Raw genomic sequence first — 18,947 nt, 5'->3', positions numbered from 1 at the left:
CACGGACCAGAGGGGGGAGGAGGAGCGAAGAGGCTCTCTGATGCTCTTTATCCCTGTTTGAGCATACAAGGGGAGGAGTGGGGACCTGCCATTTGTTCCTGATGCCTCACCTGAAAGGCCAGCTGAACCGGTACTTGATAAGTTTATTTAGGATTTCCTCGCATTTTTGCAGTTCCAGGGCCTGCCTGCGAGACATCTTCTTTGTCTGAAGCACCTGTGTTACAAAGACAGTCAGAAAGGAAACACAGAACAGCCCAGATCCAAACCATACAAGAATTGATCTTTTCATGATGTAGGGCAGAACCCCCATGAAGCAAAATGTGCCTGGTGACAAGAGCCTATTACTGGCAATCTGCCCAGGAGCTCCTAGCTGGGGAGAGCAGTCTGTCTATGGGAAGTTTGGCAAAGCTTCCTACTAAAAAACAGGGTGGAGGTGCAAACAGAGGAGAAACCATTCTACAAAGACTTTCAAGACTTGCTATCCTACCAGCAATAAGCATGAAACAAACCAGGCAGCTGCTGCAGCTTTGATGGGGCAGCCAAAGAATATCTCCATCCTAGTTTGAGTTTCAGTTTTGGAGCCCTAATCAGAAAACCAGCAGGATCCCAGCTCAGTGATTATTTGGGGCAATAAGCTTCTTCAAAGTGCTTTCAGGTAGTCAAGGAAGGGCGCCAGCAAACAAGGCACTGGTGGGTGGGAGCTTGTAAGGCACAGCATGCAGCGGAACAGGGAAGCAACCTGAAGAACTGAGACCAAATACCAGTATAGGAAGGACAAAAGCAAGGCCCCTGGCCAGCTCCTTTCCCTCCTGGCACAGAAGGCCTTCTCTTAAGTGACACAATTGAGGGGAGAAAAATTACCTCCCTGGCATCATTGCAGGGGAAATATGCACGAGAGAGAAAAAGCAAGAGACAGCATTTATGCTAAACTGTACCTTGGCAAGAAGTTATAAACTTGCGTTTCTAGATTTCAAATACAAAAGGAGGCAAATATGACCCATACTAGATACCACAAACCACTTTGTACAGCATAGCATCTCCCAAGTGGAAGGTGTTAATTCCTCCATTTTTGTGGGGCTAAGTTCTATTGCTGCAGTTTCAGCCATCCAAGACTTCAGGAGACGGGTAGGGGAGAATAATTCTCAAATGAAGGCCCAACGCTTTCTTCTTTTAAATGTCAAGTGAAATGTAAGATAGCTGAATTAATTTTTGGCAGGCAGGCTGCAGAGGCAACAAATGTCCTTAAGAGCTGCCTTGGAAGTGATGTGGTGTTTTGCATTGCCAGCATACCAATGAGCTTCCAGGCCTCATCACTTCCTAGAGACTCACGGCTATTTAAAAGCTTTTAAACACTAATCAAGTAAGGAAGGTGGGGGAGAAGCAGGTAATCTTGGGAGGGAGGGCGAGAGACAGGCAGACATCAGGTAAATGTATACAAGGAAGAGCTTCTTTGATAAAGGAAGGCAGGACGGATATAGAGACACCTGTTCTGCTTTTAACTGCGAAAAATGTTATCTAGAGATCGGTAGCTCTTACCAGCTCATCTATGTCAGTTTCAGTGACAGGTGCCGTCTGCTGTCGGGACGCTCGAGTGGCATGGAGTGTTCGCTTCTTGCCTTGGTGCCTGCCCCGCTTTGGAGGATCTGCTGCTATGCCACCTTGCTTCCCCTTGGCTGCTTTCCTGGGTCTTACTGTAAATTAGAGAGGGTGGAATGATTTAATACTGGAGGAGTGGCAGAAAGGTAATGGGATGCAACCAGTCATTGTGCCCAGGAAAGATTCCAAGCTACTCCTAAGGCATTGCCTGCTATTTCCAGATATTCTTATTACCAGGAATAAAGGTTGCTAATCAATAGGAAACAAATGACCAGTTTAAAAAAAAAACCACCATTATAAAAGCTATTTGAGCACTAGTAGGTCATTTTTCTCTTTCATTCTCCTAAGACAGAAACACATGTAATCAATTTAAGTTTTTTTATTCCTGATCCAAAAACATATATCTCTATACAGCAGGACCTCGGGGGCTGACCATAATCTGTTCCAGGACTTCAGTCAGCACCCGATTTGGTCGTGACCAGAAGCAAGACAAACTGTGCATGTGCGCGCACACACAAAAAATGCCATAGCAGGGGAAATCGCCGTGGCTGTGTTTATTCGGCATCCAAGAATATGTTCATGACATGAGTAAAACATTTAGCAGGTTTTTCAGTTGGCACCCAAATTGTTTGTGGTCTGAGCCATTCAGGAACCGAGGTCCCATTGTTATCAAGGATTTTTTTAAATACGCGATTCAATTAAAATGATTACATGGTCTAAAGCATTCTCAACTGTTGGGCTATCCCTTTGCTTCCCTCTCCCTTTTTCCATTCCTGCTCATCCTGACTCGACTCAAAAGGCTCCGCTGTTGACAATGCAAAAGCAGCTCTCTAATTCAGCTGGCTCCTTGATCAGACCTCAATGCTAGAAGCCAAGAACAGGTTTACAGGATGCCCCAGAGACTCTGCTTTCATTTCTCTGCTGATCATATGTTCACCAGAAAAGAGCGATTGGCTGAGCTAAGTATCATTCCAAGCATTCATAAGTGGCCCACACAGTGGGTTAAGGCAGCTGCTAAGCCCCCTCAGCAGCATGCACTGAGTATTGGATTTCTCCTGCCAGCTGACAAGGAGACAGTTTGAACAATAGAACTTCACTGCAGCAAATACTCTTGCTGACTATTTCATGTCAAGCGGCGGATGCTAGGTTCCCCCCCCCCCCAAGTAATGAAGGAGAATCAACCTTCACAGCAAGTTTTCAATCCACAGCAGAAAAGACACTTAATAGGGTACAATTTTCATTCATCACTGTCCAATACAGCAGTTATTTCTGTTACGGACACCATCTGTTTAAGGGTTGCTTCCCCTTATGTTGAGAGAGCAACATGTGCTAAATATCTGGCAGTCCAACATTCTCTATAAGAATACTTTGGATCAACGCTGTACCAAGGATTAAACAGTACTCTGCCAAAATGAAAGATTTCTCCATCATGACCTTTCCCAATTAAATGCCTCATAAAGCTGTGGCTGTGGTGCAGGCTTTATTTTTAGTGACAGTGGCACTCACCTGGGCCTGGCCAGGCCGGCAGGAAGGAGCCTGAACAAACTTCAAAAGCAGACATAAATACTTGTAATAGATGAGCATTCTTTCAAGATTGGAAAAGGCTCCACAAAAATCTAGACAGCAATTATAAGCAGAAGCTCACATGCTGACAGCTCTGAATGGGAACCAGGTGCCACCAGAGTAGGGGCCACTGTCCCTCAGACATCAACAGAGTCTGTTTCTTTAGGTCTCTTTCTCCTGGGCTTCATTTCCTAACCAGGAAATAATTATGATCTACCTATGAAACTGTTACAGGAAGCAGTAAGGGCTGAACCCCAGAGTACAAGTACTTCAGAGTGATCAGTGTTAAGACTTAAGTAAGACTTAAGCTTTTTTCACAGGTATCTGGATGCAGTAGACAGTTTTATTTTTGCGTGAGGCATAGTTCTGACATATACATTAAGAGATAAATTTTGATATGAAAAATATTCTTTTTGACTTTCAGAGTTCCATGACAACAAGGAATATTACAAAGACATTGACCTGTAGATAATTACTGCAATGGCAATGAACTTTATAGTGGTGGCATTTCTGAACCTCTTGCAAGTCCTGCATGTTGTCACAGGATTCGGATTTTGTGTGCCACTGACCTGAAAACTACCTTGGGCTTGCTTTATCCATCTATTTCTCTCTCTCTTTCTCTCTATCTCAGAAAAAAAACTAGAAAGATTCTGGATTCACAGAATAAGTCCATTTTGATCAAGGACACTCTGCAACAATCCAATTACAGTTTAAGTTTGGCAATAACAAAATGCTGGTTCAGAAATTTGAACCTTTATAACTCTTCTAGTTTTAGGTGCCACCATCCAAAAGTTAAGAAGGCTCTACAGTTTAATGTCTGAAGTTGTGGTAGATTTACTGCAATTACACACTGCCTTAAAAGACAAAGTGCCCACTGCTCACTTTTTTCAAGCAATGTGGAACTATCACAAATCAGAAAACTGATCCCGAAACAGTCAGCAGTACCTTCCTAGCTCAGGACTGCTAGTAAGACACGCATTGGCTGCAGTTTAGAGAGTGGGAATCAGGAAAGAGTCTCTGAGTCAAACGAACAGGATAGGAACCTGTCCAATCCCTCAGGGAAGACCTCTTGCCCTTTCATTTCAGTGTAACGTACATTTTAATCCAGCAACCTCATAGCCTTCTTCCTCTTCTTCCTCCCCATCATCATCATCTTCCTCAGATTCATCTTCATCAGTTTCACTCTCCTCTTCAACTGAGTCTTCAGCATAGTTTCTAGAGGAAAGATTTGATAGTCAAAATCCTGCTTTCCCCTCAAAGCCATTCCACAGGACTGTACTTTGTCCCCAGCAGGCTTCATATTTGCATTCCATGTTATATCTAATGAAGACAAGCTGGCATAAGCAGCAGCCAAAACAACAAATGCACTCAACTGATAGAATATGAATATATAATACACACACATCAATGCCTGTTTATTTTATATAGCTATAATGTAATGTCCAAAATAGCTAGGAATGGCATACAAATCCTGCTATACCCAGTTCAGCGAACCTAATATAAAGTAAGAGGATATGGGCAAATATGTTCAGATGAAGTGCCTTTCTGTTAAAGGCACCTCTGCAAACCAAATAATTCTTACCTGCCCCGAGAACTCCGCCTGGCCATTGAGGGCTGGCAAGCAGGACACTGCCATTCTCCTTCTGGGATATCATAGAGGGCTGGTCTCAAGCAAAACAGGTGGAAAGCTTTGTTGCATTCATCACACAGGATGAGTTTGTCATCCTCACCTGAGGGAACAGGGCAAAAACAATCTAGTAATTCAAAGAACAAAGAAGAGTAATAAACAAGCAAGTATGTTGGGGAACAGCCTTTGACAGGATTGTCCTTGGTAGATGGCTATAGCTCAATTCTTTGGAAATCTGCCCATCTACTAAAAAAAGAAAAAAAAGCTGAGATAGTTAAAAGGTATCCTGGGGAACCAGATGATTGCAGGTAAAAACTCACCAGTTTACTCACTATAGGAGGCATTTTGTATTGCACAGTTACACAATGTTTTCAAAACTCCAAATAGAACATTGGATCAAGTAGTCAAAAAAGCGCTTCCTATCTCAATGTATACTGTACACTAAGCTCCTTGAGGGACAAAAACATAATGAGAACCTGAAAAAAAAAATAGAACAGTGGGTACCTAATCTTTTTCTGGGGCACTGGGAGGGCAATCACTTTATGTATTCACAGGATATCTTCCTTTCAAGGTTTTGACAATATTAGAAGTCTTGCAGTTGATTCAAAGTCTGAAATACCCACCTTTCTTGCGACACACTTTGCATCTAGCATTTTCTGCAGACATGTCCCACTTGATGCAAGCATCCAACATACCAAGCAGCACGTGCATCCGTGAGAAGGTTTGTGCCTCACGGATTGCCACTTTCCATTTCTCCACAGCTGAAGCAACCTAGGGGGTAAAACAAGGACCTTAGGGCCAAACTCCCAGCAATTGGAAGGCATTTTGTGATCATTCCCTAGAATTCACAGCAGCTATCTTTTAGGCACTACTAAAAATTCTTCTCCCCCAGAGCCTCAGAAGCTCATAACTCTTCACATGGCCAGCTTGAAACCAGCTGCATTCTTGACTTTGAAATCTGAACTAAATTCTTGCCCATCAAAGAGAAACAGACAGTAGAACTTTAGCTGTTAACTCTAGGGACAGCTGGGGAGGCAAGGACTTGCTAGACTGCCCTCTAGTGGAGACTTCGGACAAGATACTGCATATGACAACATATATAACAGCACTATAACAAAGGAGGGTAAAACATGACGGACAAGCAGCATCAGTGGCCAACTATGCTCAGGTGCTAATTGCTTTGCAGTTCTATCACAAGAACATGGAAATGAGCAAATTCAAATAAACTTCCAAATAATGGCCATTTAGAGGATACACAGCCCTCTCTAGAAATATAAACCTGTTACTGCATTAAATAGAAAACATGGGCAAATCTTAGGGCACCCGAATTAATAATCTCCTAGTAAAGGGAATTGAATGTCTCAAGAAACGGCTGAGCTCTGCTGTTAATAGCAGTTCAGGAGCCAAATAAAACCATCTATTTCTGCAGAGTTGCACATTCCCCTCCCACTGAATCCAAGGAAATGCCGAGTAAACCGGACGGCTAAGAAAACAAAATTTCACACCAGTCTAGAATTCCCTCCTCATTGCTCATTGGGATAGACCTGGATCGAGAAGTAGCTAGGATTATAGTCTTTTTTTCCCTTGGAATGCTCAGAATGCTTGCTTCTCAGACACATTAGCTTTCCAAAGACCTACTCCTAGAGATTTGGTGCTATCATACTGGGCCAAAGAAAACGTGAAGCTCTTGGCAGCTTTTGCTTCCACGAACTGGAAAAAGAATCAATGCACTCAGGATGACTTTCCTACAAAATAAGGGTCAGTGGTATCCCGCTAGGACAGTGATGGTGAATCTTTTCGGCACCAAGTGCCTTAAAAATCATGCGGAAACATTGTGTGCATATAAGCACGCTCGCCAGGGCTGTGTTCCAGAAAAGCTGAACTTCCAGGTTCTGGTGCGCATGTGCATCAGCTGGCTGGTGCACATAGTTTTTTGGCACTGCCACATATGTGAAGGACAGCTAATCCTCGCACGCACATGCATGGCAGAAATCTAGAAGACAAACAGGCAAGGTTCGCCATCACAGCCCTAGGATCTCAGTATAAGTCAGAAGGTTTCAGTATCTTAGGCCTTAGGGGAGAGAGGAACAAGGAAAGCAAGACTTGGGTGAATAGTAATTCAAAAGTAAGGTAAGGGACCACTTAATGGTGTAGTGCAAATTCACTAACCCACAGAGAAGCAATTTATAATGTCCTGTACTCTACCATGTGCGTCAGATATTAAAGGACAAAAAAACCCCACCATATGCAGCCATGAAACTACAATGAAAAGGGCAGTGAAGTTGGTAACATTTTGTCCCTCAGGCCTGGCTGCATTGATTCTTTCTAATCACATTCTCTTGGAAGCAAGACAATGCATTTGGTCATATAAACATCAGTCACAACACTGGCCAAGTTAAGGGAAGAGGAGAAACAGATGACAACATACAAGTCAGACAACTATACAATAGCAAAAAACAGCCAGAAAGAAGCAGCTGTTCTCAATGGACACTTCTAGAATGAAAATAATCAGGAGTCATTTTGAAAGGCAAACAAACGTTTGTAAATTTGAAACAAAGATTGTACTTTTCATATGTTGAAAATGGTGTCCATTTCTTAAGGAAGTCTCTCCATTAAAAATATACTGAGAATGACCGCAAAGAATTATCATCTCATGTTAGATGGTATTCATGTCTATCGGAAAACACTGATCGTAGGCAAGAATGACAGCCTTTCATAAATTATAGGCTTTGAGTCTTTTTGTAGCAGACTCAAAGGACAGCAGCTTCTGCTTTCCATTTAAGGGGTTCTTTTTTAAAGTGCAAAGAGAGAAGATGCAGCCTCTCTTAAACCTCGCTGTAGAAAGCAAGGCCCTGCCATGAAGTAACACCAATAAATTCAAGCTCCCAACAGCCTACATCTGTAGCAACAACTTCATGCAATCTGTCCAGGCATTGTTGCCTTTTCAGTCCAGAGATGTTTAGCTTATATCTACAATAATCAAGACCTTGGCTTCTTCTGCTACTTTCTTCTCTTCATCAACTTCCTCAGCCTTGGCAACAGCATCTTCTCCTTGATGTTTTCTTCTCTTCTGTTTGGGAGCCATGAAGCCTTGCAGAAACTTCTTGATGACACTGGCCTGCAGAGCAATCACACACTCCCCAAAATCTTTTAGGCTCTCCAATGAACAGACCTAAGAAGAGAAACATTGATATTATTTATTTCTAGCATGTGCAGGACTTTCCATTTCTTATCCATATACTTCTGCTTCCATTTGTCAGATGAGAAAACACCCGCTTAAGCAAATAGGTCTACAGTATTGTAGGCAAAACTCTAATTGTAAAACAAGTAAAAAACAGCACTTTAGAACTCTTAAATGGCACCCAGCATATTTTAGATACTACTCTACTACTACAGTGTTTTATCAATTTTAAACCCAACTTTGCTAAATAACATGTCAACTTTCCACAGAACATGAGTATATTATCCATTTCAGGTGCTATTTCAATCTTCTACTTCCTTGAATGCCACTAAACTAATAGTTTGTAAGGTGAGAACTACCTGTATTTAAAATAAAACACTCCAGAAGAGTTTCAGAGCAAAGTGGCACATTTTAAGGGATGTTCAGAATTCAAGATCTGGAGTTAATAAGGCATTCACTATACTTTAGAATTGGACACACTATTCAAATATTTCAGTATTACCACTCACCCTGGCTTCAAATTCTCCCTCACTGACATATCCCAGACCTCCTTTCTGCAACCGTGTGGCAACTTCAATAACATCACTGCGCAAGAAGTTTAGCAATTCCTGGCTGCCATCACACGACTTCAGACCTGGGTTCTGTTTCCGAGCCAAATGAATGGAATGCAGGATATCTTGATACCTGAGAGGAGGAGGAGGAGATAACTTAGTGGATAACTTCTACCTTCATGAGCCAGGGTGGAAACAATTAAGAGATGTAGGCTGTAAGTTCTGCAAAATGCTCTAAGCTGAAAATTTATAGCTCATCCAAACTGCAAGCACGGAGTAACCAAAGTACTGCTTGGTCCAGAAATCAAATGCTGACGCTTAGGAATGCTAAATGTTTTTGCAGCCCTGCAAAAGGTTATTTTATACTAGTGCTTCAGTTAAATTGTTTATTCAAGCTTGCTAAAAAGTATGAAATGTCTTTTGGAAAGCAGAAGCTAATCCTTTTGTACAGCTATGGCTTTTAAAAACGTTCTGGAAAAACTTATTCTGTACTTGAAGCATCATTATGAAACTTCTCGAATGTTTTGCCTATAAGCAAAAGATTTACCCCAAAACAATAACAATCAGCTTTCCTGTAAACTATTTCTTCTTCCAAACTGTAGGCTGCTGGCATTGAAGTGACAAAGCCATAGAATTTCACTAACAGATAAAGGCAAAAATCATTTATTGAACAATTTCAGAAATCCACTGTATTTTCAGTATGCGTATACAAGTGCCATGTAGTTTTGCAGCAAGTGAAGAGGAAGCCTCACCTGATCTGTAACTGATCTTTCAACTGGCTCTCTCTTATCCCATGGGAATGCAAGCAGGCTAGCAGTTCGTCCAACTCTTTCAGACTGTCACAGAGAAACCTGGAAGACAGGATAACTTGTTCCAATACTTTCAGTGACAGTAATACAATAAAAGACACCTTGAACTACAAATGTTTCAACCATGCCAGATAAATTACTAACCCATCTCACTATTTCAAACCAACTATTTATTTAGGCCCTTATGAGGTTTCTATATTATAAAAAAAAAAATCTGTATCTGTTTTAAGGATACGATGGTTTATGCACATGTAACATTTTATAATAAAGTCTTACAAAATACTGCAATGAATTTAGCTGGGTTACAGGTAATCCTTGACTTATAACCATTCATTCAGTGACTGTTTGAAATTATGACAATTTTAAATGAAGGAACTGACAACCCATGTTATACCCATGCCCCCATGATCATGGGATCAAAATCCTGGGATTTGGCAGCCTGTTCGCACTTATGACCACAGAAGTACTGCAACTCCCCGACTCACCTATCTCTCCCCCATCTATGCCAGCTTCTTGCTCCCACTCCTGACAAAGCAGACTAGGCCTGGCTACTGGGTCATATGCGACATCTCACTTTATAACAGCATCATTTAGTAAACAAAATTCCAGTCCCAATTTATGATCGTAAGTCAAGGGCTACCTGTACTATTTTAGATATGCAATTTAGCATTTTAATGACCTTTGGAAGTAAAATTAAGAATCACATAACTCAGCATTTGGACACCTATTTCATTGGACAAATTATACTATTCCTGCCCCCTACTGGTAAACAAATGCATAGCTCTGGAAAAACGAGGACTTCAAAGAAGCACACAACAAAACGTTCTGCAAGCAGGAATGGATCTTTGGCACTCTTCAAAATAAAAGTTTGTAATAATCTACATTTTGACAAAATTCTGAATCAACAGTTGTTTAAACCAAGCATTCTAATTAAAGATTTTTAGATTTAAATTTTATGACACAACACTCACAAATCAGAATATAGAATGAGAGAGTTGGATGGGACCTTGGAGGTTTTCTAGCCTAACCCCCTGCTTAAGGGTAGGCCCCATACATTTCTGGGCAAATGGCTGTCCAATCTTGTTTTAAAAACCTCCAGTAATAGAGCAGCCACAACATCTGGAGGCAAGCTGTTCCACTGATTAATTGTTCTCACTGACAGAAAATTTCTCTTTAATTCTAGTTTGAATCTTTGTTATGCTTCAATCTGTTACAAATTCGATGCATGATAAACTGTTTTCAAAATATATCAGTTTCTAAAACAATTAAACAGTAATGGTCACTGAAACTATAGGTAGTTCTTGATTTACAACCGATCGATTAACAGCCATTCAAAATTACAACAGGCCCAGAATGGTTGCTTTATATACAGCCTGTAAACCATTTCTGTCCATTATAAAATGTTGTGCCACAGACCCCTGGTCCATACAACCATGACTTCACAACCACTTGCAACCGGGTTGTCCTCAGGCTGGACCCCGCCTTCATGCCCAAAATCAACTCTCCCTTCCACAGGGCACTAGAGATAGTTCTGCTGGACTTCTGTCCAAAGCCTTCCAGAAAAAGAGAAAGGTCCTCCCATCGGCTGGACGTCAGAAGAGCCCTGCGCATCTACCTGAAGTGCACGGCGCCCTTCAGGTGGTCAGAGGCCCTTTTTGTCTCTTTTCAGCCTTCCACCCGGGGAGCCAAGGTCTCTCCGGCCACCATCAGCAGGTGGATAGATTGGCCATCTCCAAGGCCTACAAGGCACGAGGACTCCGGTTTCCAGAGGGCATCACCGCGCACTCCACCAGAAGTGCTGCCACCTCAGTGGCCTGGGCCACCCAGGCGTCCATCGAGGAGATCTGCAGAGCTGCCGCCTGGTCCTCTCCCTTGCCCTTCATCAGGAACTACCGGCTGGATGCATACGCCTCCGCGGAGGCGGCCTTCGGGAGGAAGGTTCCTCAGGGAGTCCTGGAGTCTCGGGGGGCTCAGGCCCAGTGATTTCCTCCCAAGGCTATCTAGCTTTGGTATGTCCCAGTTGTGACTCCTCCCATGCCTCACTTCAGAGACTGTCAGTTGGTGTTACCTGAACTGCACGTCTTGAAGGTAGTCATTTCCCACCCATTAGGGCGCCCTGCACTAGGGGCCTGAGCTAGTTCAGTTATGGTCGGTCAGGGACCGGACAGGATGTGTGTGTGTGGTTTCTCTGTCCCTTCCTTCCCAGGTTTCTCTGCAACAGACCATCAGTTAATCTGGGAAAGTCAGGAGGAGGAGTGGAGGTGTGGCCTCAAGATTTACCTCAGTCTCCAGGACAAAGGGGCTGTGTTAATACCCAGTTGTGACTACCCCCACACCACCTTCGAGACATGCAATTCAGGTAAGACCAACTGACATTTCTTGCCTAATTCCTTTTTATTATTAAATTTTACTCTTTTCTATTCTCCATAATGATCCATTACTCCAGAAGGAAATAATGTAAACATATGTATAGCAATCTAGAACATTCTGAATACTTCTCCAAAAATCTAAATACCCAAATTTCAATCGTGAATAGATGGTATGAGAATAGAAATATGTCATATATTATTCCCCACCCAATTTTTTTGTTGATATGTATGGGGACTCACCACAGGTTCTGTCCCTGTTTTGGTACTGATGTCTCAACAGGTATTTCTGGAATATGTAGGATCCCTTGTGGGGTGTTCAAAACACTGCCTTCCACCAAGTTTTCCTGTGGGTCTGTAAACATTGTAAGCATAAGTAGCAAAACAATTTATTTGCATGGTTTCCATCGCTATTTTAAAAAACAAAGCCTCACAACATCTAATTAAGCTATTTTGTAACCATCCAGGGAAAGCATAGATGTTTAAATGCACAGCTTTATTGTGTTAGTGCACTTTTTAACATTGTATGTTCCTTTAATTGGAATTATAGGAAGCAAACTACATTTAATAATATCTTAACAAATAACCTCATTTATAAGAATTAAGATATTAAAAATTACACCATGCATTCCATTGTTTTCCAATTTTACTACGTCTGGCCAGTTGAAATATATATTTTAGCTACCTATAAAGTGTGTAAAATTTAAACGATATGCTTCTTCAGTTTGTTACTAAATGTAAATCAAATTCCAATTGCTGCAATTTTGTCCAGAAAGCCTGCATCATTATACCAATGGCTCAACAGGTAATTCATGGGAAGTAAAAATACCGGAGGGGTGTCCATGCACGTGTGGAAAACACATAAATTAGTATTTTCCTTAAAAAAAATACATAATGCTTTCACTTGTTTCACATATAACAAATAAGAAGTAATCAAGATTACCTTGCTGGTAATCTTCTTCCTCCTCCTCGTCCTCTTCCTCGTCCTCTTCTTCCTCCTCCTCCTCACTTGGAGGTGTAAAAGTATAATCGATACCATCATGCACCCAACCCTTCTCTATGAATAAGCCAGGAACTTCATCGGAGAAGAGCCAATACCTAAAATAAAGAGATTGTATTAGATGTGAGGGAGCAAAGCAGTTTTCCACATCCAACCCTCAGAAACAGGTCCAACTGCTATGCCAGTAAACACTCCTGGCTGCTCAAAGTGGAAAGGAAAGTTTAACTTCATTAACTTCTTAATGAAGAAAAATAGGAGTACTTCAAACTTCCTAGAAAGCCAATGTGGTGCAGCAGCTAAGATACTGGGCTAGTCCAGGGGGAAGAGGGAAATGGGACAAAAATCAAGGCCAGTTTCAACCATAGAAACTCTGCTCTCACTTCAATGTATGCTATAGGGCCCATATTGAAGGAAAAAATGGTGGCACAAGTGCTTCTTTGAGCTCTTTAAGGAAAGGTGGGGTATAGATCTGCTATATTCATGTGTAGCAATAAGTAATAAAACAGATGAAATGCATATGAAATAAAGCAAGAGAGCTTGCAGTAAAGTCACTCAGTGAGTAAAAGTAAGGGAAATGGGGCAACGGGGAAGTGAAGTAATTAGGTAGTAACAGAATGTTGCCTTGATAGTTGGGAGAGGATAAGATTCCCTGAGACTTCCTGAACAATAAGGAAAGAAAGAAACAAGAGTTACAGAGAATGATACAGTAAGGTGGAGACATCTGAGCAGACAGGCTCTGTGTATTAAGATGCAGCTATCTGTGCCCTATAATTGTGATTACTTCTGAGTAAATCAGGTCCTTCGTCTAGTGTTAATAAAAATGATACAAGACCAGTAATCGACACTTAGAGGAAGGAACCAGTCTAAAACTAGTTCCTGGCATCTTCAGTTAAGTCCTGATGTAGGGAATTATATCACAGTCCTCATAATCCACAAAGATATTCCTCCATTCCTACCTGTTGTGATTACGGTCTGTGCCTATCGGTGTCCTGCGCATGACCAGCTTTGCTTTGGCAATGCCATCTTGAAAGGCTTTTTCCGCCGCAGCTTTATGCTTGCGAATTCTTTCCTCCTCTGCTTCTTTTTCAAGTTTTACTAGCGGAGCAGCAGAAAAAAACTGTATTAATCCCCCATAACATTAAAGTTGTTTTATTTTTTTCTTAAACCAAATACTTAGTTCCGACCGTTACAATGTCCCTGCTGTCACGATTATCATTTCTGACATTCCCTATTGGCTTCCCTTAAGAAAGTCAGAAGTTGGGGTCAAATGAGGTCCTCACTTAACAATAGTAAGAATTGCTGTTGTACATCAATGTAGTCATGTAACATGAAATGACCAATTCTGAACAAAACCTCCCCCCAAAGTCTCCCTCAAATTGCTACTGATTCCCAGTGATTACATAGAAGCTCCTGGCAAAAATGCAGACATGCCAGTGCCTTGAGTTTTCACAGGCTATTATTCTAGGGATTTTCAGGTCATCTCCCATCTAACTAGCAGTTCCAATCTGCTCAGGATTCGAGTTTAGTAACTGCTAAAGAAATTGGCAAAAGATAGCATCAGACTATGCAATATTCTATTCCTTCCATATTTTCAGAGAGATGGCATTGAGACTACCCTCCTGTATTGAAATGGATCGATAGCCCCTGTAATATTGATATACAAACTAATTGTTAACTGTATGTTATTCCTGGCCCAGATAGCTTTTATGGACTCAGATGAACATCTGAATAAATAGTTCAGATCTTCCTGTTTCTCTATCAAATGTAGCACAGGTATGCACAAAGACAAAAACAGAGGATACGTTTATCTGTTAGCAAACTTCCTTTCTCTACAGCAGATTAGAGTCCTTCGCTTGGCAGTTATAAATGTCAGTAGCCCAACGGAAACTAATCTTCCCACAACAAAAAAGCTACTCTTTTAATTACCTCGCATTTCCATTTCCTGCTGCTCTTTCTCTTTCTTGGCCTGAATTGCCATAAGCCTCCTGCTTTTGACGGTGCTGATCATGTCTTCTGCTTCTATATCCATACGTTGCTCTGATTTGACTGTTTTCTCTGGTTCCCCTTTCTTCTTTTCGCCCTTCCCCAAACCATTTTCCTCTTTGCCATTCTCTTTGTTCTTGGCCACCATCTCTTTCCGTTTTTGCTTTTCTGCCCTCTTCTTATCATTCTCCTCTTTCAGCATTGCCAGCCGTTCCTTCCACAATTCAGCTGACATCTGCTGCTTTGCTTCCACATGATCCTGCACTGAATAGGTCATCAAAATCCGATGGCAAAGAGCTGTGAGGATTTGCAGTTTCTCCTCGGGGGTCAGCTCAAAGAACTCAGTTACCTCCAATTTCTCCAGGAATTCATCCTGTACTTCATTGTCTTCAAAAGCTGCCAAGTCTTTGTTCTCTTCTGCATTCTCCGAAGCTTCACTTTCCTCCTGTATATCTGACTTGCGCAGACAAAGACGAACTAATTCAGAAACAGAGTGCAAAGTGAGGGGAATCTCAGACAGTTTCATCCCCAGCTCCAAGTAGTCTTCTGCAATCTCGTCTTGCAGCAAAGTCTGGAGAAGAATGACCAAAATTCTGTTCAAGTACAGAAAACCCCCTTTTTCAGCACAAAGAGCTTCCATAAGAGAAACAGCAGTGATGGGATACTGAGCATCTGGGAGCAGTAGCCCCGAGTAACAACTCAGAAACTCCACAACCATAGCCACATCCCCAAAGAGGGTATTAGGGAGTCCTTCTGGAGTATCCACCAGCTTAAAAGCAGGCATGTTGTTGCCTTTGATATCCTGGTCCTCATATCGCTTCTGCTTCTCTAGCCTCTCCATCATTTCCTTTTCCCGACGCTCTTTGGCTTTTTCCTTCAGTTTCTCCTTCAGCTTCTCCCGTTTCTTCTTCATGTATTCTTTGCGCTGATCTTCTGTCATGGAAGCCCAGTTTTTCCGGTGCTCTAGTAGTTCGTAACGCTTTTGCACTATGCCTCGCAGCTCCTCAGGAAGACGTGCACGATCCTCACTAGACAGCAACCGAGCAGTTTTTGAAATGATGCAGGAAAGGGCACTCTTCTTGTCCTCACGGTCTTTGTTCTCTCTATAGTAAGCAATGAGGTGAAGTGCAGCAGGTGGAAGATGTTTCGGAGGTTTATTGGAAGACCTGGGACTTCCAGCTGAGCTTCTTGGTGCTCTTGGGACTTTGGAAGTACCTTTAGTCATGTCTAGAAGTGTCATCTGTTTCATTTTCATCTTGGCATCTTTTTTGGGAGATCTAGATTTTCCAGATTTTTGCCCATTCAACACCTTTTTATTTTTCTGTTTTGGATCCAATGATTTCCCAAGCCGCTTCTTATTGAAAGGGTCAAGTTTTCCAGGCACCATAATATTCATCATCTCCTCCAGCTCCTCTGTAGACAATTTCGGGGTTTTGAAGTTCTTAATGTTCAGCGAACAGCCCACAATTGATTTATTTAATTGCACACTGCACCAAAGTGAGGGATTCAGCCCCTGTCCTGTAGAAGAACCATCTAATTTGGGCTTTTTAGGTTTTCTATCAGGTGATGAAGTGCTCTTCCTCTTTGTTGAAGGATTGAGAGTCAAATACTGGAATCAAAGCAATGCAAAATGTAAAGGATCTGCATTTAAAATTGAACATGGATTTTGCTTGCACTAGGAATAATCTACCCCAAATGTGCATAAGCCAAAAACACAAAATAAACAGAGCTCTTAACTGACTACACCATATACCTTCTCTATAAACATTCAATAGCAAAGAAATCTACTAGTGTTCAAATTGTTTCAGAAATGTCTTATCAAAAGTCCTTTGAAACATTGGTATAGCCCTAGTCTCTATTCTTACAAAAATTTAAATACAAATTGTTAAATGACATGTTCAGAAATTTCTACAATCTGAGGCTTAGAATGAATGGAAGGACCATTCGATCCTGCTGAAGGAGTTGGGTCTCCCACTTATTTTTAACACTAAAAAAGAATGGTCCATTCTGCAGCAAGACATCCAGGCAGTAGCTCAAGACTTGTGGGATGCTACAAAATTCAGACAGTTTGCTGTTGAATCAGGACATCATTAAGAGGGCACTTCTATAGAAAGAGGAAAATTGAGATTTCTGAATTGTGAGCTTGATTTCTCTCCTGCAAGAATATGGCAACACAAGAACCTCAAACATGGCTCTCATTAGACATAATGTACTCAGGCTTCCTACCTTCCTGCCTTAAAACTTTTACTTCAAAATTATGTGGGAAATATACATATTTCAAAATGTTATTATCAGGTACCAGCAATATTTTTAATTCCCAGAACACATCAATACTTCATATTCTTAAAAAGAAAAATGGGTAATTGTTATCTACTACATATTCTGAAACATATCCTAACATTCAATACAAAGTCAACGATGGAAGGAATATCTGTGAGCTAAAGGTGATGGGTGGCAAGAAATCTAAATGATGCTTGCTGTTCCTTTACTTTCTTTCCTTTTCCCCGCTTTGGTTTGTGGTGCAGGAAACTGGAATATTTAGTAATGGTTTGAAGATTAAAAATGATTCAGAGACGTGAATTTTCAAAATATAAGCTCAACAAAATAACTGAAGCTTTAATTTCCACCTCTATGTTGAATTTAAGGTTTTTTGAGCAAAGCTAACTTTATCTTCTCTATGTTTCATTGTTGGGTATACAGGTAGTCATAGATATGACCATTCATTTGGCGACTGTTCAGTTACAACAGTGATGAAAAAAGTCACTTGCAACCAGTCCTACACTTACAACTATCACAGTATCCCTGCAGCTATGTGATGAAAATTCAGGCATTTAGCAACAACAGCTGCAGTATTCTGGAGTCACGTGATCACTATTTACAACTTTCCCAGGGGGCTTCCAACAAACAAAGTGAATGAGGGAGGCCAGATCCATTTAACGATCTCAGTAAAAAGGTCATAAATTCATTTAATGATTGCACTGCTTAGCAATGGAAATTCCAACCCCAATTGTGATTGTTAAGTCGAAGACTGCCTGTATCTGTATAGGAGTCATTAGACAATGGACAGGTGCCCACCCTCGCATCTTAACCAATTCTGGCATAACATATTCTTTAAATTCCAAATGTGCTCATCAACAAGGGAAGCATCCCAGTAAAAGGCAATGAATACATATTTCAGAATCATTATTTCAGCGCCTGATTATAAACAATGGCACTCTCTTCTGAAAAAGGCAGGAGGTGGCAAATTTCACTCTGATATTGCCTTATTTTCAATACAGGCCTAAGAATAAATATCCATGTGAAAATGACTCCCTATTTTTCATCATCACACAACTCAGACAGATCTTGCATTATTTCTCACTTTATGTGGGTCAAGCAAGAAGTCACTGAACTTGCTGGGAAGGGAATACTTCTTCACCAACTCATCTTCAACTACCCATGGAGCATTCTCGCCTGTTCCAGCACGAAGTGCATTATGACGAATGAAATATCGCAGAATCTCTTTGTTTGGTGGACGTTCTGTTCGAATCAAGCTGTCTGCTGGCACATTGTTAATGATCTTGAAAGATAAAAACAAATGTTTCAGACAGGATTTTAAATTGATGGTACGGAAACAATAAATAAGTAGTAGTTTAGAGCAGAACCCAGTAAGTCACTGAAAGTTTAACATTTATCTTAAATGATACATATATTGTAATAATAGAAAGTTTGTAAGCATATAGGTATATTAACTATATGTATGTGTGTGTATGCATGCACACACACACACAATATTTAAATATAGTTTATGACAGTTATGTTAACTGCTTCTTAAAGTGTTGAGACAGGAGTGGCTAACAGGCAAACTTAGCAATCTGTCACCTTGTCTTCATTCTGTAACTTGATATCATATTTGTGTGGTAAGAATTTTGGAGGCACCCATTTCCTTTCTTCTTTTTTCAGAGAAGTAGGAAGCTTCCGAGGAGATCGGCGTGCCCGGTCACCTGCCCCATTAAGAAAGAAAGCAAAAACATTAGTTCTGTGCTTTAACAGTTTTGTGTTTGTGCCTGCACCACCGTGTTTTAGAAAAATACTTTCACTAATGCTGCTGTAAATGTAATGTAAATGTATATTAATATGTTAGATCAGGAGTCCCCAACCTCTGGGTTGTGGCCCACTAGTTTGCAACCAGGTGGCTGAAATGGTGGGCAAGCGCACACACATCCCCACTTGCATGACCAGAGGGTGAGCACGCGTGCTCATGCTCCATTTGCATGCATGCCATGCCCGCA

At 41.3% G+C, this 18,947-nt stretch overlaps 1 protein-coding gene across 1 annotated transcript in view; it reads right to left on the bottom strand.

Annotated features, from left to right (window-relative positions):
• Positions 1-18,947, bottom strand: part of BAZ1B (bromodomain adjacent to zinc finger domain 1B) — a 33,990-nt gene that overhangs the window by 2,892 nt on the left and 12,151 nt on the right. Inside the window, exons 5-18 of the mRNA XM_014057910.2 lie at positions 18,538-18,659; positions 18,038-18,235; positions 14,620-16,285; positions 13,650-13,788; positions 12,637-12,791; positions 11,937-12,048; positions 9,271-9,369; positions 8,477-8,651; positions 7,773-7,958; positions 5,410-5,557; positions 4,742-4,889; positions 4,256-4,374; positions 1,537-1,691; positions 111-214 (exon numbers count right to left, since the gene is read on the bottom strand). Of these exons, the coding sequence (XP_013913385.2) occupies positions 111-214; positions 1,537-1,691; positions 4,256-4,374; positions 4,742-4,889; positions 5,410-5,557; positions 7,773-7,958; positions 8,477-8,651; positions 9,271-9,369; positions 11,937-12,048; positions 12,637-12,791; positions 13,650-13,788; positions 14,620-16,285; positions 18,038-18,235; positions 18,538-18,659 (3,526 nt within the window). The remainder of the gene's footprint in view (positions 1-110; positions 215-1,536; positions 1,692-4,255; positions 4,375-4,741; positions 4,890-5,409; positions 5,558-7,772; positions 7,959-8,476; positions 8,652-9,270; positions 9,370-11,936; positions 12,049-12,636; positions 12,792-13,649; positions 13,789-14,619; positions 16,286-18,037; positions 18,236-18,537; positions 18,660-18,947) is intronic.

Source organism: Thamnophis sirtalis, unplaced genomic scaffold (assembly GCF_051295495.1).
Source record: "Thamnophis sirtalis isolate CommonGarterSnake01/CBP01778 unplaced genomic scaffold, rThaSir2_p1.2 scaffold_6, whole genome shotgun sequence".
In the NCBI taxonomy this organism is placed as follows: domain Eukaryota; kingdom Metazoa; phylum Chordata; class Lepidosauria; order Squamata; family Natricidae; genus Thamnophis; species Thamnophis sirtalis.
The sequence above is the reverse complement of the archived record's forward strand: the minus strand, read 5'-3'. Positions and strand labels throughout refer to the sequence as shown.